General features: G+C 41.2%; 4 protein-coding genes across 5 annotated transcripts in view; 3 read left to right on the top strand and 1 right to left on the bottom strand.

Moving 5' to 3' along the window:
- Positions 1 to 2,580: 2,580 nt before the first annotated feature.
- Positions 2,581 to 4,081, top strand: LOC145484432 (uncharacterized). Its single transcript, XM_081463085.1, has 2 exons — positions 2,581 to 3,672; positions 3,921 to 4,081. The coding sequence occupies exons 1-2, from the start codon at positions 2,616 to 2,618 to the stop codon at positions 4,079 to 4,081; spliced, it is 1,218 nt and encodes a 405-aa protein (XP_081319211.1). The 5' UTR covers positions 2,581 to 2,615.
- Positions 3,745 to 21,027, bottom strand: part of LOC145495275 (DNA repair protein RAD50-like) — a 41,727-nt gene continuing 24,444 nt past the window's right edge. For both annotated transcript variants that reach the window (XM_081474869.1, XM_081474877.1), the window contains exons 33-43: positions 9,761 to 9,908; positions 8,908 to 9,038; positions 8,678 to 8,723; positions 8,215 to 8,340; positions 7,850 to 7,902; positions 7,195 to 7,280; positions 6,702 to 6,781; positions 6,390 to 6,452; positions 5,816 to 5,949; positions 5,324 to 5,452; positions 3,745 to 4,771 (exon numbers count right to left, since the gene is read on the bottom strand). In XM_081474869.1, the coding sequence (XP_081330995.1) occupies positions 4,705 to 4,771; positions 5,324 to 5,452; positions 5,816 to 5,949; positions 6,390 to 6,452; positions 6,702 to 6,781; positions 7,195 to 7,280; positions 7,850 to 7,902; positions 8,215 to 8,340; positions 8,678 to 8,723; positions 8,908 to 9,038; positions 9,761 to 9,908 (1,063 nt within the window). In that variant the 3' untranslated portion in view covers positions 3,745 to 4,704. The remainder of the gene's footprint in view (positions 4,772 to 5,323; positions 5,453 to 5,815; positions 5,950 to 6,389; positions 6,453 to 6,701; positions 6,782 to 7,194; positions 7,281 to 7,849; positions 7,903 to 8,214; positions 8,341 to 8,677; positions 8,724 to 8,907; positions 9,039 to 9,760; positions 9,909 to 21,027) is intronic.
- On the top strand, positions 11,519 to 13,064 carry LOC145483675 (uncharacterized). Its single transcript, XM_081462219.1, has one exon. It carries the CDS (start codon positions 11,596 to 11,598, stop codon positions 12,679 to 12,681), a length of 1,086 nt encoding a protein of 361 aa, XP_081318345.1. The 5' UTR covers positions 11,519 to 11,595; the 3' UTR covers positions 12,682 to 13,064.
- LOC145495290 (uncharacterized) lies at positions 14,072 to 15,289 on the top strand. Its single transcript, XM_081474888.1, has one exon. The coding sequence runs from the start codon at positions 14,424 to 14,426 to the stop codon at positions 15,267 to 15,269; it is 846 nt and encodes a 281-aa protein (XP_081331014.1). The 5' UTR covers positions 14,072 to 14,423; the 3' UTR covers positions 15,270 to 15,289.

Below are 21,027 nucleotides of genomic sequence, written 5' to 3'. Positions count from 1 at the left end.
CTATCGCAGAAGGATTCCCAACCGTACGTTCACGAGTTAAATTTATACAAAAGCAAACAATCGTCAAATACTTGTGAAATGTTCGTGGCTAGTCTGACGCGGCGTTTCGTCTCGGCCAAGAGACTCTTCAGAGACCTTTAGAATTCAAAGGCAAACTCGTTGAGCATCACGCCCAAAGTCCCGTTCGCAAATTCTTGATGTTGACAGTCTGGCCCTCTATCGCAGAAGGATTCCCAACCGTACGCTCACAAGTATTTGACAATTGTTTGCTTTTGTATAAATTTAACTAGTGAACGTACGGTTAGGAATCCTTCTGCTATAGAGGGCCAGACTGTCAACATCAAGAATTTGCGAACGGGACTTTGGGCGTGATGCTCAACGAGTTTGCCTTTGAATTCTAAAGGTCTCTGAAGAGTCTCTTGGTCGAGACGAAACGCCGCGTCAGACTAGCCACGAACATTTCACAAGTATTTCTAAAATTCAGTCTAGAAAATTAGAAAACAAATAAACAAACGGATGTTTAAACGTAACTAGAAGACAATGGATAAAATACAACAATCACTCCAGTCCCGATACCTTTAACAACTGGAAATCTAACCAACACTTTGTTGATGCTGCAAGCCGCCGAAAAACGATTTCTCTCGATCCCGAAAATCAAGATGGCGGTTTGTAAGGAAACGGGTTTAGCTTCCTGTTCTCCTCGCTTCAATTCAGGATAAATCGTGCGGGACATGAGCGCGACATCGTTTATCCAAAGGAATGTCGTATACCAGCATTAAGCGATGATGTCACAAGCCATCGCTTAAAAACCACAAGCTGCCTCGTCAAAAAAAAAAAAATTATAATAAACAGATTAAATGCTGGATGCATAAAAAAGCTCGGTACCAGCAAGATGTCGGTGTGAATAAACATGATCGAGTACGTAAAGCAGCCCTTCGAACAAAGAAAAGTTGTCTTCTTATCTTGTGACTAATTTGTTAACTGATTTGTGAAATTACGCGATACTGTCACATCTTCTATACCAAACGAAATCATTTGGACAACTGGGCCAGGTTGTTCAAAGCCCGATTAAGCTAAACCAGGATTAGCGGTTCACTTTTAATCCTGGGTTAGCTTTCGAACTACCCGGTCCAGGTCCATTTGCGTATACGGACAATCAATTCCAAGGCCTTAAAATGGAGATAATAAGTTACCTCTTTTCCTTATAAATCCTGAAGTAGTATATCACAAAGTCGCTTTGGCCAAGATTTTCCACAAACTCTTCATCATGAGTGATGACTACAAGTTGAAAATTCACATAAACAAGAAACTGGAAGCTTAATTGAACGGGCGGCTTAACGTCAAGTTTGTGTCAGTCTACCTCAATCGTAACAATCTCTGCACCATTTTATAGTAGATTTACAGGGTTCTGTTTTTGGGTTACAACCTCTTAATATTTAATGACGATTGCGGTGGTGGAACCTGAGCCTGTCCAAATAAAGCTCGACAACGGCATTAGTTCCCGCGCTTTCCTTAGAAACGAGGCTGGTAACTAGGGAACCACGAAAAATTCATCATAAATTGTTGTCGGCAAATGTCATTCTCAAATAACAAACAACTGACAGCAATTAGCAATCCAACAATAGAGAACTAAACGGCAAGACCTGACGTCTATCGAATTGCTTTAGTAAAAAAGTTTTCGTTGTCGAGGAAAAGGTTCTTGTTATTCATCGTGGTCATCCGCCGCTGCCTAGAACAACAAGGCATTCGCACAGTCTTTAAGTCCGACACGACACTTCGGTCACACTTAGTGCGACCAAAGGACACCGTCAACCCGGCTAAACAAGATGGTGTTGTCTACAGGAAATCCCTGTGAGTGCGGCAAAGTCTACATCGGGAAAACAGGGAGATCTATGCAAGAGAGGATCAAAGAACACGACAGGGATATACGACTCGCCCGTACACAGACCTCTGCCGTTTCTGAACACACCCACGAGACCGGCCACTATCCTATCTGGAATGAGGTCAAGTTTATTGATCGAGATCCTCACTGGTACAAACGTAGGGTCACGGAAGCTATTCACATAAGACTTCACCCTAATAACATCAACAGCGATGGTGGAATTAAAATTCCTGAAGCATGGATGGCCACGATCAAAATACACAACAACAGGAGAACGGTCCAAGAGCGGACCACTGAGGGAACAGCTACTCGCCGGAACAATGGAACAATAAGAGGATCGAAATGCAACAATCACAGCCGACCTTTGTGATATAAATGATACCGTGCAATCAGTCGACCTTATCGCCTGAAGAAGACTAGCAGTAAGCAGTCGAAACGCCGCGATCTACATCTCAAGTGACTACATCGTGAGACAAACGATAATACACTTTATTAAAGTTTTCGTTATTGATTGTATTCCAACTGACTCGGCTGTTTAAGCGAAATTGCCTCGTTTATAAGCATAAATACTAAGTGGTTTTGGCCTCCTTTTATCTCTTATCAATAAGAGACTATTGTTGACGTGAAGAAGAAAAATTATGTGCCTTTTATATGGGTCAAAACAAGAATACAAAGATAAACAAAACTCGATTGCGGCCTTAAAACAAAGGAATCGAGACATATTTCTGCAAAAATGCAAAAACGGTTTAGCATAAGAGAAAACAGCTTGGCTTATAAATATTACTGGTCAGTAGAGAAAGTGCTAACGGACAGCCAGCGCAGGAACATGGACCAGAACGAGAGCTCTACGTTAAACTCGCTTACAACGTCCGTTTCATCTTCTTCAGTTGCAAACGGAAAGAAATTTCGCCATCACTGGGCTTGGGATTTCTATGCTTACACATTTGCGACATTGTTTGGTATCTTCGCGCTGAGTTGTTTTGCTATCATTGTTCGCCAATGCAAGCAGCCTTCTGGCAGTCGGAGTGTTCACGGTCGTTTCACAACGATCCAGCTTTTTGTTGCAGCGTCGCTAAAAGTAGTCGCACTGCTTTGGAACCCTTTATTGTTGGGCGAAGCGTCGAAGGAAGTATTCACAACAGCATTGCTCATAGATTGCTGTTCCTTAGCGTTGATTCTCTCTGCGTTCAGCATTCTCCTTCTCATATTACTAGAAACGACGAAGACTTCACTAGCTCCTCCACGGCTTCAGAAAATTTGGGTGTTGCTCGCCATTACAGCTGTACTAACGTTTGTTATGCTGACATTTAACCTGCTGGTTTTGTACGCAGACAGGACATTTTGGTACTTTCTGTCATATCTGGTCCTCCTTATTTGGGGAACACTAATCTGCATTGGCTACGTTGTGGCAGGGCGCAGAATGTGGAGGAACCTGCAGTCCTCGCGAGAGATTGGAAAATCTTCAGGGGAACGAACACTGAAGAAAATTACAATACTACTCTTCTTCGCGCCGTGTATAACCGCAGCGGTGTTAATTCTGAACGTCTGTTTAGCTGCCAGCGAATACGGTATCTTCAAAGATTTAGAAATGACTGCGAGCACATTTTGGAGTAGGTATGCAACCATGTTTCTGCTAAACTGCTGCCATCTCTCCATTTTGGTTTTGATCTTTGCAGTTGTCATTCGAGCAAAGTCTCGAAGAGGTTCCGTGGATGATGTTCCAAACGTAGAACTAGGGACATTCGAGGAAACACCGATGGAAGAGAATTGCGAAGACGAAGCGCCAAGTGGTGAGACGCAAAATACAATATATATAAAAAAAAAATACGAATATACAAGTTTATTGTGTAGATAATCTTAGCTATAGGAGTGAGCCTGTGTCAGCCTAACGTACAAAAAACCGCTCAAAACTATTGCTTGGACATAAAGTGGGAACCTGTGGCGCACCTCCATCGAGAGTTAGAATAATGAATAAGACTATTTTGATCACAAAACATTCATTATTCAAGTAAATGGATATAGGATATTGGCTTCACAGGGAAAACACCGTTGCATGAAGCTGTCAAACAGAGCGATATTTTTATTGCAAGACTTCTCAACAAGAAAGGAGCTAGAGTTTCTCTGAAGTATCTATTCTCTCCATTCAACGAAGGACTAGATAAATGCCCAAGTGATGAAGTAAACGAGGTCAACTGTTAAAAGGAAGTGCAATATGTACAAGAGTGTGATAAAGATGAATGTCACTGTGGTCCGGCTCCAAAGCACGGTCGCCGCAAAGTAGGGTCATTTTCATATTGCTTCCCATCTTTTACTTTACGGTGCCCGACCACAGGTCAGACACTGCCATGTGGCCACGGCAACTCAGTAGCTGCGTGCGATGGACATTTTGAATTTATGTCGTGGTGGCTTTCAAGACTGTGGCGGGAAATGAAAAAATGCAAGATCCAATTAGTTGGAGGGCCGCCAATTTATGTACATGTAAAACATTCGGTGAATACGACTCTTGCCATGGACCATAACAACGGTATTAAGAGTACTACCCTGGGAGACGAAATTTTATTGTTCGTCTTGCTTGTAACCGAACTGGCTGAACTGGCAAAAGAGGGACAGTGGCAGCTCTAATTTAGGAAGGGCGAAGGGACAATAATGGAATTGTAAGAACCAGTCAATTGTTTCTAAGACTAGTTTATTTAGTTTGATCAAACAAAACAACCACTGACGTTTGCTCTATTTTCGTGAGAAATTCTGTATCGTCAAGTGGTGGAGAGCTGTATCAAAGATGCCAACATGATCCTTTTTAACAACAAAATGGTCTTGAGGGTTCATTCCAAAAGAGATTCCTCACGATGCAATGAAGCTACACTTTGTCTCGATATCTTTGAAAAGCCACTGCAAATTAAGTGCAAACAATACATTACAACCTGTACAATATTAAAAGAATTGTTCAGAAAGTAAAGAAAAAATACGTGTAATGGTGTACCCGTAAAAATAGGAGAGGAACCGACAAATATTTGATGAGTAATTTCTTTGAGTTCGATTTTGCAAGCGACGAATAGTCCGGATAAACGAAGGATTTAACCCACTGGATTCAGTTGTTCATAGGGTGACTAACGTTATCCACTGGACAAAACGCTATGTAGTGGATAGGTACACACAAAACAAATGATACTATACCCTGAATAGTAATTTTACTAGTGGAAAGCGTTTCCCACCGTATGAACAACTGGTGCCTACCTGGGTGCAAGAGGCCTTTCATGCGCGGTTTCTGACCGGGCCAAAGCATCCCGCGGACACTTTTGGAAGCGTAATCAAAAGAAAAATTATGACCTTCCATCGTTTATGAGGACGATGAGATTAAAAAAAAACATTAAAAACTATGCACATTCAAGCGGAAACACATCTGTGTTGATATGGCCTTAGAGAATGGAGATAACAAGTTACCTCTCGTCCTTGTAAATCCTGAAGTAGTAGTCCACAAAGTCGCTTCGGCCAAGATTTTCCACAAACTCTTCATCATGAGTGATGACTACAAGTTGAAAGTTCCTTTGGAGGTGTCTGGTTCTTATAACTCTGAAACAAAATCAGGACAATGAAGACCTGAGACGAGTGCATTCCTTTTAAAATAGAGGTTATCTGAAAACAATACTTATGCTAATGCAAGTTCAGGAACAAACATGTAACTGATGAGAGGTTGCAATCTGCTAGTCTTGTCGGTAATTTTCGAGCTCCTAATCTAGCTAGTCAGTCGATGGAAGCTATCAACAGAAAGCAATCAACAATACCAGATGGTAAAGTGGATGGAATAGAGTTGGAACAGAAATACTAAGATACACACAAATGTCTACGACAACTGTTTTGCGAAACAAAGTGTGATCAGCAACCCTGATCACACTATAAAACGCTCAAACAAACACAAACACGACTAAAACTTACGAAGCTAACTGGTTGGCCAGACTCTCGATGTTGTCTTCATCCAAATTTGTAGTGGGTTCGTCAAGAGTTAATATTCCACAGTTCAAACAGAATGTTTCCGCCAAAGCCAATCTGATAATCAACGACGCTAGAACCTGTAATCAGAAAAGGTGAATAACCAATTGCTATGTCTTCTTTTGTAGTCGCGCAAATGGTTCTTTTCCGGCCCATTACCCCTCCACTCTTCGGGATTATGGACCGAAGTGATAAGGTTCTTTTAAGAATCATTGGAAACAAATTCGTGTGAAAAGGGATCTTTTCGCTCGGAATTTCGTCTGTGAGAAGTAACTGACCCTGAGGTTATTTGGAGGATGGTTCCTAGGAAACAAGACTAAACTTTTTGCGTTGTCTGCGGAGGTGATTTCCAATTTGTTTTGGGTGGAGGGGAGATGGAACGTTGATAATAACTCTTCAAAAATACGAGTGATAATATGGGGCATTATTTGTTTTCAATGTATCGAGCCCATGCAGGTATCAGCTATCACTGCACCAGACTGACCATTGATTTCTGGATTGGGGGAGGGGGTGCACACACCTTCTGTCCTGCGCTACAGCGTCCTCGCATGTCCAGAGCCGTGTCACCCTTGACCATAACCACCTGAAAAGAATGATCAAGGTAAATACTGTGCACATCAATAGCAACAATTGCAATCTCATTTCCTCACGTTATCATGAAGCTAGTTCGCCAGGATAATCAGATTATTTCACTTTTACTAAAAGGTCCGAGAGTGCGCACATGCACACACATTAGAAGGAATTGAAAGAGATGTGAAACTGGGATCTCAGACACTAGTTATGAAGATAGGCAAGGAAGGAAGGAAGAGCTTACAAAACTTGACGTACGCACCCTGTAGTTATACGTTCGTCGTGCTTTAATGGCTCCGCTTCCTTCTTCCTCATCTGAGCGAATTTCGATAGTGTCGATATCTACAAAAACAAATTATAAAAGATGATTGACTCCACTGTAACAAGCAATCACCCTCAAGGGTTTATGCTGTCTCTCCTCTGTAATTAGCTAAGCTCCCTTGTTTTATAATTTCGATTATTTCAATAAGGCCCCTTCTGTCAAGGTGGCATAATTCTAAATCTCGACAATTCATCAATTTGTGTTTCGAAGTAAACGTTTGTGCTAGCTGATATGTGATATACAACTCTTTCACTTCCTTTCGACGAAAGATAAATTCGTTCAAAATTTGATATAATTTTAAGATGAGAGACGCACTTTCACCAGCGTTTCCATAGTGTTATGTCAGTGTTATCAAATTGACAATGCAGCAAAACTAAAGGAAAGTATCTAGCGGGGTACTGATTCCAATAAATATTAAAACGTAAGATCTTACCACTCCCTTTGTACGTATTGATCCAATACTCTTTAATGATTTTATTTATCTCTGCCATCTTCAGACCGTGATATCGCATTATAGCTCTGAATTAAATCAGACATATATATCAGTGTTGGGGCAGCAACGTGAGTGAAAAAAAAAGTGAGCGGAGCCACCTGGCCAAATGGACTTGTATGAGCAAATGCATCAGCAGTGTATGTGCATTTTATGGTACAAAAATCCGAGTACCTTGCTGAAATAGTCTCTCTTCCTGTCTCAAATTTTTGAAAAAACAAGCTCGGGATGGGCAAAAAGAAGATTCGAGGCCTTGCTACTCTTTAGAGCAATTCTCTTTGTTTGATTCTTGTGAGTGTTTATAATGGCCGTAATTCGTAGTTTTTGTGCAAAAGTTCTCTTCAGTTACCTATTTCACCTGTTTTAATTTCTTTTTGCAAGCTGTTACGTTTTAATTTTTGTAATTGTATTGTATGCTACCTTATTTCAAATGACTAAATAAAGGTTTGCATTTTAAAAAAATAAGCAAGTTTTTGTCCTGCATGCAGGGTTTCGGTAGAGTGACTCGAACCCACGCCCCTGAAGAGAGAAGTAATTTGCACGGGTATTTTAGAACACTCAGCTGCGTTAGCCAATTTAGAGATTATTCAAAGCATACTTATCGAGAGCCTTGTAGTACTTGTCAAGATCAGAATTCGCCATTTCAGTTGTCTGCAAAAGAAACAGGAAGTTGTTAGAACTTGTTAGCATCAAAATTGTGGCTTTATCAAGAAGAGAGGTAAACTTGCTGTTTCCTTTCAGCGTACACTTTCTAACTTAGCTTGTTTTCCAATCAGTGCGGAGCAAGAGGCTCGGAGGGAGGCGGGGCTGGGGTGACCGAATATGGACCCCTTCTCGCTTTAAAAGGGGTTACCGCATTCAAAGTTAGCCTCGTCCTCCCGTTCCAATTCCTTGGATCCACCCCTGCATTTTTTTGCTACAGATCACATGACAGCGCTATTTTATTGCTACAGAAGCACTTGCCTTCATGGCGATAACTTGCTGTCTGTGTTTCTCATCAGCATCTCTGTACAAGGGACTTCGTAATTCTCTCTGGCATCGCTTCACTTCCTCTTCATATCCTGCTAGTCGTCCTTCGTGGCGCGCTTTCTAAAAAAAAAACACGGTGAACATGTTGCAAGTGAGCAAAGCGCACTAGTGTGGAGCCTTTACAACTCATTACGAACGTTTGCTTCATTGTTTCTTTCTTTGTTTGTTTGGAGTGGAGGTTTTATCACTTAATGTCACTATTCCAATTTGAGATTCGCTTTTGAACAGAAATTTACACGTTGATTTCTTCGCAGATGTTTTAGTCTTAGCCGATTATGTGGACATCAGAACACAGAAAGTTAGACGACAGCAACGGTATAAACAGCTAATAGGATCAGCACTGAAATTAATATCCGCAATATAATAGAGGAGACAGCAAAAACAACTCATAGCTTACCTCTTTCCTTATTTCGTCAGATTGTTGTTGCAATTCCTGTCTCTCGCTGAAATGAAAACGGAAACAACTGAAAAGATGTTTTCAAACAACCTATTCATGGTTATATTTTAATCATAACTGTTCTACCAGGAGTCGTCTTTAAATGATATCAAATGTATCCATACCACGGAAAATTATTTTACAACACAATTTTAATTACTAGTACAACCCAAGCCTGCCAGTTCCCTTACCTAATAAGGTTATCGTTGTCGCCAAACTTGCGCAGTTCCCTGTTGACATCTGCTATCTTCTTGTCAATATTTTGGATTTCTTCTTGAGTGCTCTTTAGCTGTATGTTGTCCTCTAGTTCACGAGCGCGTATCTATTAAGATCAGCACCACAAATCTCCTTACTCTTTATAATACAATTTCTTTCTCTTCTCTTTGGGAGAATATACCAATTTCGATATATTAAAATTCAGCCTAAAACAATAGACCTCAGTACGAGGCTCTGGGGAATAAATACAGAGTTTGTGGGGTTTATTCCCCAGAGCCTCGTTCTGAGGTCTATTGTGTTAAGCTGAATTTTAATGTATCGAAATTGGTCCATTTGGTCACTTGTAACTAACCGTAACAGTTCTACATTTGTATTAAGTTCTGAGGGCCTATTAATTTTTACGACTGTTTAAGGTGGGCTTTTAAGAAAGGGTGTCCTACTTCGTAACGTAAATCAGCTGGACAACATATCAAAACATAGAAATAGGAGAAAGTTTAATGCTTGTCTGTAAAATAGCACGTCCCTTCAAAAATCTTAAGGTAAATGTTTTCTTGTTGTCCTATTTGTAACTCAACTTGGCTGATCATCAAAAAGTGGAGAGGAAGTTGGGGGGGGGGGGGGGGGGAGAGGTAGCTTAATAGAACGGGAAACTTAACGGTGAGTCCGTATCAGTCGTCTTCCTCAATCGTAACATCCTTGTACCTTTCTAGTTTATTTAGAGGGTTCTCTACTTGGATTAACACCTGCTAATATTTAATGACTGTTCGCTAGTGGGACTCCTGTTGTTGTCCTGGGCATTACTCAGCAAAGAATGTAATAAAGACTAACCTGCTGTTTAGAGATATCATTCTTCAATTTATCAATTTCACTGGAAACAGCTTCTTTATCCATTTTCAGTTTCTCTGTTCGTTCCTTCAGTTCTTTTAAGCGAGATTCATTGTCTTGTAAAGCTGTGTTGCCTCCTTGATTCACGTACCTTAAAAACAAGAGAAACGTTACTTCAAGAATCCTCTGCGCCATTATAGAAACTTCGGGGAGAATGCGTACTAACTTTCACCACAAGGGCGTCTGGGATCGTGTAAGAAATCAACGGGAGCTACGATTGCTCCGACTGGGTGACAGTTGCCTTGGGAAACCACTGATCAATCATAGTTCACGAGAGAGAATCAAACAACAGACATCCCAAACATCCTAATGAGTCTTCATTAGGTTTCTCAAGGAACTTCCTACCCACGGCCTTTGCTCAGAGCCAAGCATCGCACTCTTGACACGCAGCTCATTGTCATAGTACAGCTTAAGCCAGGGGAGGTTTGAAAAACGTTTACGGCTACAAACGGCAAATTTGAAGCTGAACTGTCACGTTCATGGCGTGTTGCAGAGTCCAACGGGCGGCAAACTGAACACACTTTATACCACTGACCAAAAGTAAGATAAGACTTCTTGGTGATTAAGGCTCAGACTTTTTGGCAAAATATTCTCAGCAAAAATGGCACACATTTTGTTAATGACATATTTTGTTAATAACATCCGTCGAAGAAAACGCGCAGGTTGGTTGTCGACTGTTTATTCGTTTATGCCAGGTGTTTAGGCTTTGATCGTTGATTGACTACTACGCATGAACACGTTCACACCAGCACCCTTAAAACTGGAACTTCTTGTTTAGACTAAACCATCGAGTTACTAGTATTGCGATCATTACATTCGACAATCGAACCGCCATTACGAAAAATTACCATAAAGCGCATAGGTTGCCCTACGTTTTAGTACACTGTGAGATTGAGACTGGTCGAAAAACCTTTAATGAAACCCCCTAAATAAGGTTTGAATCCATAGCAGTACACAAAATAACAAAATTCTGTCAGTCAGAGATGAGGCAGGTCCGTAAAATTAACATATGTAATCCACCTGGTGCCGAAGGCGGTGTAAAGAGCCTCTTCAATTCAACACAAACTTTGAATTCGTTATTTTTTTCATTAAAAAAAAAAAACTTATACTGACAATAAATAGCACCTGTTCCATCTGTACTAACAATGTCCTCCACCTTTTAATTTTGGGCGCAAAACTGAAAAAGGCACTTAAAATTTGGCACTTATACCGAAAATACCGAACCGGTAATTGGAAACGTTTGAAAAGGTCGGTCATCATCGACATCATTTGCCGACCACAATTCATAAATAATAAAAAAAACAAGACAAAAATACAAAAAAATAAAGATTCAACCAAAAGCATTAGTTTCGCGTGCTTGCCTTGGAGACGAGGCTGGTAACTAGGGAACCGGTACTTTCCACGAAAAATTCATCATAAATAGCCGTGAACAAATGTTATTCTTGAATTAAAACCAACTGACAGCAATTTACAATTCAAGGCAATTTAAAGTCTCATCCAACAATACGAAAACCAAACAGCCAGACCTGACCCTCTACCACATGCTGTAATAAAAAAGCTTTCGTCATCGCTGACGCTGCTGTTTAAGCGAAATTATCTCGTTTATATGCACAAATACCAACTGCTTTTAGGCTCCTTTTATCTTTTATTAATAAGAAACTGTTGTTGAAGTGGAAAAAGAAAAATTATGTGCCTCTAATATGGGCCAAAACAAGAATAGAAAGATAAACAAAACTCGATTACGACCTTGAAGCAATGGACTGAATCGAGACACCTGTATGCAAAAACGATTTAACATAAGAGAAAACAGCTTGGTTTGTAAATATTACTGGTCAGTAGAGAAAGTGCTAACGGACAGCAACCACAGGAACATGCAACAGAACGAGAGCTCTACGTTAAACTCGCCTACAACGTCCATTTCATCTTCTTCAGTTCCAACTGTACGGAGATTTCCCCATCACTGGGCTTGGGACTTCTATGCTTACACATTCGCGACATTGTTTGGCATTTTCGCACTGACTTGTTTTGCTATCATTGTTCGCCAATGTAAGCAGCCTTCTGGCAGTCGAAATGTTCACGGTCGTTTCACAACGATCCAGCTTTTTGTTGCAGCGTCGCTAAAAGTAGTCGCACTGCTTTGGAGCCCTTTATTGTTAAACGAAGCATCCAAGAAAATATTCACAACAGCATTGCTCATAAACTGCTGTTCAATGGCGTTGATTCTCTCTACGTTCAGCATTCTCCTTCTCGTATTACTAGAAACGACGAAGACTTCACTGGCCCCTCCGCGGCTTCAGAACATTTGGGTGCTGCTCGCCATCACAGCCGTACTAACGTTGATTATCCTGACTTTTAATCTGTTGGTTCTGTACGCAAACAGGAAGTTTTGGTACTTTCTATCATATCTGGCTCTCTCTACCTGGGGAACACTGATCTGCATTGGCTACGTTGTGGCAGGGCGCAGAATGTGGAGGAACCTGCAGTCATCGCGAGAGATTGGAAAATCTTCAGGGGAACGAAGACTGAAAAACATTACAATACTAGTCCTCCTTGCACCCTTTATTACTGCAGCGATGTTAATTCTGACTATCTGTTTAGCTGCTGCCCAGTACGGTATCTTCAAACGTTTAGAGATGTCTGCCAAGACATTGAACTGGAGCAGGTATGTAATCATGTTTCTGCTAAAGGGCTGCGAGCTTGTGATTGTGCTTTTGATCTTCGGAGTTGTCGTTCGAACAAAGTCTGGAAAAGGTTCCTTGGGTGATGCTCCAAGCCTACAGCTAGGGACATTCGTGAAGGAAACACCGACAGAGGAAAACTACGAAGACGAAGCATCGAGTAGTGCGACACACGACAAAAGATAAAAAATAAAAAAGATCCAAGTTCATTGTGTTGATACACTTCGCTATAAGAGTGAGTCTCTGGCATCTTAAGCTACAAAAATAAGGTCGAAACTATTGCTTGGAGGCCAGTGGATCTCTTTCTGGCATTAGACTAATGAATAAGACTATCAGACCAGAAAATGTTTATTATTCAAGCAAATGGATATAGGAAATCTAGTATAAAAAGCATTTACGCACAACGGCAATGATTTTACGAGGTAGAGGACCCAGCACGGCTGATGTGTCTTCCTCTGTAAATATTGTATTTTATTTAATCAGAACGCTCAGTAATATGCATATTTTTAGTTAAATAATGCAAAAACATGATTATATTTGAGAATATTACGAATGCTATGTGCAGTGGAAGGACTTCCAACTGCCGGGTCAATTTATACTCCATATCAGTTTTTGGTTATGCATAATTATCTCATATACAGTAGGACTTAACGAAAAGAGGATATTACACATAATATAATTATATACACCTTTTATATAAATGAGTGACACTTTTATTTTAATCAATTTGTTTCTAGTTTAAAGATAATTAAGACTTCTAAATTCGCAGTATATATCAAAAGAAACACTGATTTTCGTGAGTAAATACTCACCTACGTACACATCTTGCCTGAACAAAGAGAGAAAAAAACAATAAGGGTGACGTAGCTATGACGTGTACGCAGTCTATATGTATGTTATTTGTACCCTCTCTTTTTGTAAGACTCGAGGTCCTAATATTTGATCGTAAAAATGTTCTTTTTTTTTCTTTTAACAACAAAGGATTATTCAGGGCAGAGAATCCCTCCGAAACACAATGTTCACTGGCCTGATTATCAGGTTTCCAGGTTGGTTTTGAAAAAAAGGTTGACTCGTACTTAGCTCTTATTAACCGAGCAGGAGATCTGTATGGGAGAATCTTGACCAAGGTCGTGAGTACAGACCGAACGCAGTGAGGTCAGTATACAAGAACGAGGTCGAGATTCTCCCATATAGACCGGCTAAGCTCGGTTAATAAGATGGTTTTTATATGGCACTAAAGGACAAGAACAATTTAATTCGTTTAATGTAACTGGTTTGTACTAACTGACATTTTCCTTGCGAAAGGCGCTGAGCCGAACTTAATTCTGCCAAAGTTTGCCGGTCCTCTCTATATATTTTTTTCCTCATCAGGCTTTTGGCACTTCCATAAATAAATATTGTTAGAGGAAAATAGTAAATATTTTTGCATTTTAGTTTAGAACCGGTACTTTCGACGAAAAATTCATCATAAATAGCCGTCAGAAATGTTTTTCTTTAATAAAAAACAACTGACAGCAATTTACAATTCAAGTTAATTTAACAGTTTCATCCAACAATAGAAACCCAAACAGCAAGAACTGACGTATAGCATATGCTATAAGAAAAAGCTTTCGCTATTGATTCGTTTTCCAACGCGGCTGTTTAAGCGAAATTATCTCGTTTATATCCACAAATAACAAGTGCTTTTAGGTTCCTTTATCTTTTATTAATAAGGAACTATTGTTGACGCGAAGAAGAAAATTTATGTGCCGCTTATATGGGCCAATACAAGAAAAGAAAGATACACAAAACTCGATTGCGGCCTCGAAACAATGGAATCGAGACATCTGTCTGCAACAACGATTTAACATAAGAGAAAACAGCTTGCATTGGTTTGTAAATATTACTAGTCAGTAGAGAAAGTGTTACCAGACAGCAACCACAGGAACATGCAACAGAACGAGAGTTCTACATTAAACTCGGTCACAACGTCCATTTTATCTTCTTCAGTTGCAAACGGAAAGAAATTTCGCCATGATCACTGGGCCTGGGACTTTTATGCTTACACATTCGCGACATTGTTTGGCATTTTCGCGCTGAGTTGTTTTGCTATCATTGTTCGCCAATGCAAGCAGCCTTCTGGCAGTCGGAATGTTCACGGTCGTTTCAGAACGATCCAGCTTTTTGTTGCAGCGTCGCTAAAAGTAGTCGCACTGCTTTGGAGCCCTTCACTAGCTCCTCCGCGGCTTCAAAACATTTGGGTGTTGCTCGCCGTCACAGCCGTACTAACGTTGGTTACGCTGACTTTTAACCTGCTGGTTTTATACGCAAACAGGAAGTTTTGGTACTTTCTATCATATCTGGCTCTCTCTACCTGGGGAACACTGATCTGCATTGGCTACGTTGTGGCAGGGCGCAGAATGTGGAGGAACCTGCAGTCATCGCGAGAGATTGGAAAATCTTCAGGGGAACGAAGACTGAAAAACATTACAATACTAGTCCTCCTTGCGCCGTTTATTACTGCAGCGATGTTAATTCTGACTATCTGTTTAGCTGCTGCCCAGTACGGTATCTTCAAACGTTTAGAGATGTCTGCCAAGACATCCAACTGGAGCAGGTATGTTATTATGCTTCTGCTAAAGGGCTGCGAGCTTGTGATTGTGCTTTTGATCTTTGGAGTTGTCATTCGAACAAAGTCTGGAAAAGTTTCCGTGGATGACGCTCCAAATGTACAGCTAGGGACATTCGTGGAGGAAACACCGACAGAGAAAAACTACGAAAAGATCCAATTGTGATACACTTCCCTATATGTCACCTTAACCTACAAAAAAAGGGTCGAAACTATTGCTTGGACACCAGTGGATCTCTATCTGGCATTGAAATAATGAATAACACTATTACAGTAGAAAACGTTTATTATCCAAGTAAATGGATACAGGAAATCTGGAATAAAAAGCATTTACGCTTAACGGCAATCTTTTTACGAGGTAGAGAACCGGCATGAAAACCAGCACGGCTGATGTAGCTTCCTCTCTAAATATTGTATTTTCTTTAATCAGAACGCTTAGTAAGATGCATATTTTTAGTAAAATAATGCAAAAACATGATTATATTTAACAATAAGATTATGAGCTCGAGATTTCTATCGCGTGATAGTTGACGAGGGCTGGGCTCTCGTCAAGTATCACGCATAGAAATCGAGAGCGAATAATCTAATTGTTTTAGTATAAATCTATTAGTCGTTCAAAACTTTGTCTAAATCCTCTTCACAGACACTTCGAAAACGCCAAGAAGCGGCCGTCATGTTGTTAACAAGGACACAATGCTACGCTACTCACTATCTAACACAGAATAGATAGAGTGGCGTAGCCAATCAGAAAACGGCATTTGTGATAGAACGCTAGTAGATTTATACTAACGGAGAATATTACGAATGCTATGAGCACTGGAACGACTTCCAACTTCCGGGTAAATTGATGTTTCATATTAATTTTTGGTTATGCATAACTCATATACAGTACCACTTAACGAAAAGAGGAAGATATTACACGTAATAAAATTATATACACCTTATATGTAAATAGATGATACACTTTATTTAAATCGATTTGTTTATAGTTTAAAGATAATTACATAGCGGATCTCTAAATTTGCCGCATATAACAAAAGAAACATCGATTTCAGTGAGTAAGTACTCACCCAAGTACAAATCTTCCCTGAACAAATAAAGAAAAAACAATGACCCCGACGTAACTATGGCGTTTACGCAATCTGTGCAGGTTGTTAGTATAGGTAATCATACGGTTGCGAGTTCAATTTGGAATTAATTTGAAAGAGTGAGCTTTTTTTTGAAAAACTCAAAAATTCAACCAAATTGAACAAGAAAAACCGTATGATTACTTCTTAATATAAACATGAAAAAATTCGCGTGGAGCCGGAAGATCTTTCTTGAAACCAGTTTTTCTCATTCGGCAAATCCTTTTTCAAAGTTTCCGCACTAAATTTTCGTCAGCATTTTACGTGATATCATTGATTTCCTATTTTCTCTCAGCCAATCATAATCTAGACTTACGATGTGTAATTTGCACTGGTGTTACACTTTTTGCACTGATGTTTCATTTGAACTGCACTGCTCTCAGCCAATTAGAATCGAGTAATTTTCTTATACATATTATTATATAGGTTATACAGGTTGTTAACATTTAACAGCAAAGGATTACTCAGTGCAGAGAATCACTCCGAAACACACATGTCCACTGGCTTCATTATCAGGTTTCCAGGTTGGTTTTGAACAAAGGTTGACTCGTACTGTTCATATATGTGCCATCCCCTTCAAAATAAAATAATCTTTCACCCAAATTTCAGCCTGGTCAAGTTTTGGTCTTTCTCGGCCTCCAGGCTCTTGCAATGAAAGATTCTTAGATATATTTAAGCAACAGAGCACTTAATCAGGGTTGTTTTGTTGCCTCGGTTTTAATAAACTCAGTTAAATCTCGTCATTTAATCGTCTTTATTCACTTCACAACCTGTTGGCATACAATAATTGTCTTACTATTCTTTTATACTGAAGAAGTTAAATCGTATCCATTCGACCAATACATATTGGAAACATAACGTAGATTATAGAAAAATAACAAAATGATACTAATTTTCAAAAGACTTTACATTAATGCCAGCGGTGGATCATGGCTTTCTTCACACGTGTATTACTTTGTCCCTACGCCATAGGAGCGAAAACTAAAATTCGTTCTTGCAAACTTTTACAAAAGTCGTTCCCGAGTCCTTCAATTGTTCCATTACAAGACATTTAAGTAAATGAAAACCTGACAAACTTAGTTAAAGTACAAACGTCCATGTGGCCTTCTAATTAATATAACGTTTAAACATTCATTAACCTTCTTTTCATGGTTATTGAATTAGCAATTGAAAACCTAACATCCTCAGTAATAAAAGGTCAATTATATTCCTATCTGTTGTACAAGTTAATTAAAAAGCAAATTTCTGTCGTCCGACTCCGAGGTGAAGAGGTATGGGTGTTGATAAAGAATTTGAAAACACCTGGTTTGTAATATTTAATTAAAAAACTTGAAAAGAAATAAAAAAAAATTACCCTCCCATATTTGTGGTCGGTTGTTTGATTCGAAAGTAAATTTAATTCTACAATGCAAATAAAAGCCCTAAGCGTACCTTTCAGTAAGCCAAATGGATTTTTTGTTGTTGTTGTTGTTTCGTTAAAACCGTATGGCCGATTTCACTAGTTTCACAAAAAAAGTTCACAGCAAATTTTCGAGGCCAGCATGACGAGGCCAGCCCCACCAGGTGTAGCCTTTGATATGTCCAACCTCAAAGCGAAAGAAGTTCGTGAGTTCGTGCGGAAAGCCCGTACCAAGAGTGCTCCTGGCATGAATGGCTTATCCTACAAGCTGTATAAGAACTGTCCGCTCGTGCTTGGCGAGCTCACGGTCCTCCTGCAACGGGCCTGGAAAGAGGACCTGATACCTCAAGACTGGTGCCTCGCGGATGGTATCCAAATCCCCAAAGAGAAGAACTCAGTTGGCATTGGCAACTCTCGCCCGATTTCGCTGCTTAACGTAGAGGGCAAGATCTTCCTTGGCGTTATCGCTCGCCGAATGACAAACTTCTTCATGGACAATGGGCTTATTGATACCTTTGTGCAGAAAGCCGGTATCCCAGGGTTCCGTGGATGCCTGGAGCATGCTCAAATGATCTGGAACTCTATCCGGACGGCCAAGCAAGACAAAAGTGAACTGCATGTGGTCTGGCTTGACCTCGCCAATGCCTACGGATCAGTCCCCCATGACCTGATCTATCGTTCCCTCGACTTCTTTTACATCCCAGGAAAGATCAAGGTGCTCCTGCAAAAGTACTTCGACTCAGCCTTCATGCGCTTTACTACCCAGCGCTACACAACCAACTGGCAATCGTTGGAGATTGGCATCATGATGGACTGCGTCATCTCTCCACTCCTGTTCATCATGTGTATGGAGATGCTGTTACGGGGAGCCAAAGATGCAACTGAGGGGGAGATAGTGGATGGAGGCATAGTGCTACCACCAATGAAAGCGTTTATGGACGATATTACAACTCTTACTGAATCCAGGACTGGGACAGAGCTCCTCCTTCAGCGCCTGAATGAACTTTTTGAATGGTGCCGTATGAAAGCCAAGCCTAAGAAATGCCGCAGTCTCTCCATCGTGCACGGACAAGTCAAAGAAATCCACTTCTCCATTGGTGGCGACCAGATTCCAACCGTTAAAGAACAACCTGTAAAGAGTCTCGGCCGGTGGTATACCATCCCACTTACTGACCGCCATCGCGGTACCGAAATTGAGAAGACTGCAAAGGAAGGTTTAATAGCCATCAATGAGACAGATCTCCCTGGAAAGCTGAAGGCATTGATTTTCCAGCATGACCTCCTTCCTCTCCTTCTTTGGCCGCTACAGATTTACGAGGTAACACTCACTCGTGTTGAAGCAATCCAACGGCACGTCAACAAATGCCTCAGAAAATGGCTAAGGATCCCTCCCAGCTTTGCAACTGTCGGGCTGTACAGCCGTTCGGCAAAGGTACAGCTACCACTTTCTTCCGTTGTGGATGAATTTAAGGCTGGCAAGGTGCGTCTCCACATGATGCTCCGGGATTCGCCTGACCAAGTAATCCGCGAGGTACAACCCGTGGTGAAATCTGGCCGGAAATGGACTGCTGAACAGGCCGTGACTGAAGCAGAAGCCAGCCTTCGAACTAAGGACATCGTAGGTGCGGTGCAAGATAGTAGAGCTGGTCTGGGTAATAACGTACATCGCTGGTTCTCTACGCAGGGTCCAAAAGGCAGGGCTCGAAATTGCGACCGATACGGTCGCCAATGCGACTAACATTCTCTCTTTGGCGACTAAAAATTCTGGTTTAGTCGCCAATGTGGCGACCAGATTTTTCTATGATTTAGATTTAAATTAGAAGATTAAAGGTAAAACAAACATTTTGTCTCGTCTTGCTTTGCTTTCGTCGTAAAAAAAAAACGGGCCAAATTCTACCAACTTCTGTCCGCGATATTTTCGACGCCATTCCCTTGGTACCGCGGGCGCAGAATTTTGCAAAACGACCGCTGGAACGAAGTGTTTGATTTTCACATATTCACGGGGTTTCCGCTTGGGTTTCCGCCGGTTTCCAAGAGAACACAAATCAAACAAACGTTCAATCACAAATCTGATGGATCGCACCATAAAAGATCTGCGTCATTTACTGCGCCTTTGTTTCAGTGGCAAGCGGTGTCCTTACAAAGAGGAGATCTGGTAATGAATGGAATCGGCCATGTTGATTCCTTCGTACGTGCTATCTCCATACAGTCGTGTTTGGCTCCCGTAAGCTACAAAGATAGCGGTTAGAAACTCTTATTTACTTATTAAGTTTGGGTAAGATTGTTTTGTATAACTATGTTAGTTTTTTGTCCTCGTATTTTCGTAATTACTTGTGTGAGTGAGTTCCACGCGACCAGAAACCGGATGATGAAGTTAAGCAAGATTAAACACTTTCAACCAGCCCCAAAAGTAATATTCTTTTGATTATACAAACTGGCGACTAAAAATTTGCATCTGGCGACTAAATTTCTCCAGTTGGTCGCCAAAAGGCGACCTCACGATTTTTTTAATTTCGAGCCCTGAAAGGCCGTCGTGAGACGGTCATCGAGGAGGTACGCGCCATCTACGAAGAAAAAAGATCAGCTACAGCAGCCGGGTTCGCTAAACAGTGTGCTTGGTCGTGCTGGAAAGAGGCAGAACAGAGAAAACTCAGCTGGCCCACCCTTGCCCAGATGGAGCCACTGAGGATCAGCTTCCTACTGAGGTCTACGTACGACCTCCTTCCTACGCCTACAAACCTCAAACAGTGGGGTATTATCGACGACGACATTAGCCGCGCGTGCAACCAAACGCGTGCTACCCTAGAGCATGTGTTAACGGCTTGCAATAAGTCACTTCAGAAGCACACCTGGAGGCACAACAGAGTGTTGCGGGTTATAGCCGAAGCCACACAGGACCAATGCGCCAGCACTAATAAGGCACCAGTTAAGGAGGTGACAAATCAAGGCATCAAGTTCCACAGGGAAGGTGAGCAGCCCCAACCAGCCGCTGTGAAGAGAGCGAAACAGCGGAGGCTACTTAAGGGTGCCCAAGACTGGCAAATGCTGGCTGATCTATCTACAGCCCTGCATTTTCCATGTCACATTGCCATCACAACAATGCGCCCAGACATCGTAATCTGGTCCGACTCCCGTAAATGCGTGTATCTGGTCGAACTAACTGTGCCTTGGGAAGGGAACTTTGACTTTGCTAACGAACGCAAGAGAACCCGTTACGAGCCTCTCCGTGCTAGCTGTGAAGATCGTGGCTGGGCCTGCAGTGTTGTACCCGTCGAAGTCGGTTGCCGCGGCTTCATTGCAAGATCGACCAGGTCCTTCCTGTCAAACATCGGACTCCCAACGAAAGCTCTCCGAGCAACAATCAAGGCTCTTCAAGAAGAAGCAGAGGCAGCATCCAG

Source organism: Orbicella franksi, chromosome 1 (assembly GCF_964199315.1).
Source record: "Orbicella franksi chromosome 1, jaOrbFran1.1, whole genome shotgun sequence".
In the NCBI taxonomy this organism is placed as follows: Eukaryota; Metazoa; Cnidaria; class Anthozoa; order Scleractinia; family Merulinidae; genus Orbicella; species Orbicella franksi.
This window is presented reverse-complemented; position numbering and strand designations above follow the sequence as displayed.

Coding starts and splice junctions, on each gene's coding strand:
- LOC145484432 (XM_081463085.1), top strand. CDS start 2,616: ATGCAAAAACGGTTTAGCATAAGAGAAAACAGCTTGGCTTATAAATAT. Junction 3,673..3,920: donor CGAAGACGAAGCGCCAAGTG/GTGAGACGCAAA, acceptor TTGGCTTCACAG/GGAAAACACCGTTGCATGAA.
- LOC145483675 (XM_081462219.1), top strand. CDS start 11,596: ATGCAAAAACGATTTAACATAAGAGAAAACAGCTTGGTTTGTAAATAT.
- LOC145495290 (XM_081474888.1), top strand. CDS start 14,424: ATGCAACAGAACGAGAGTTCTACATTAAACTCGGTCACAACGTCCATT.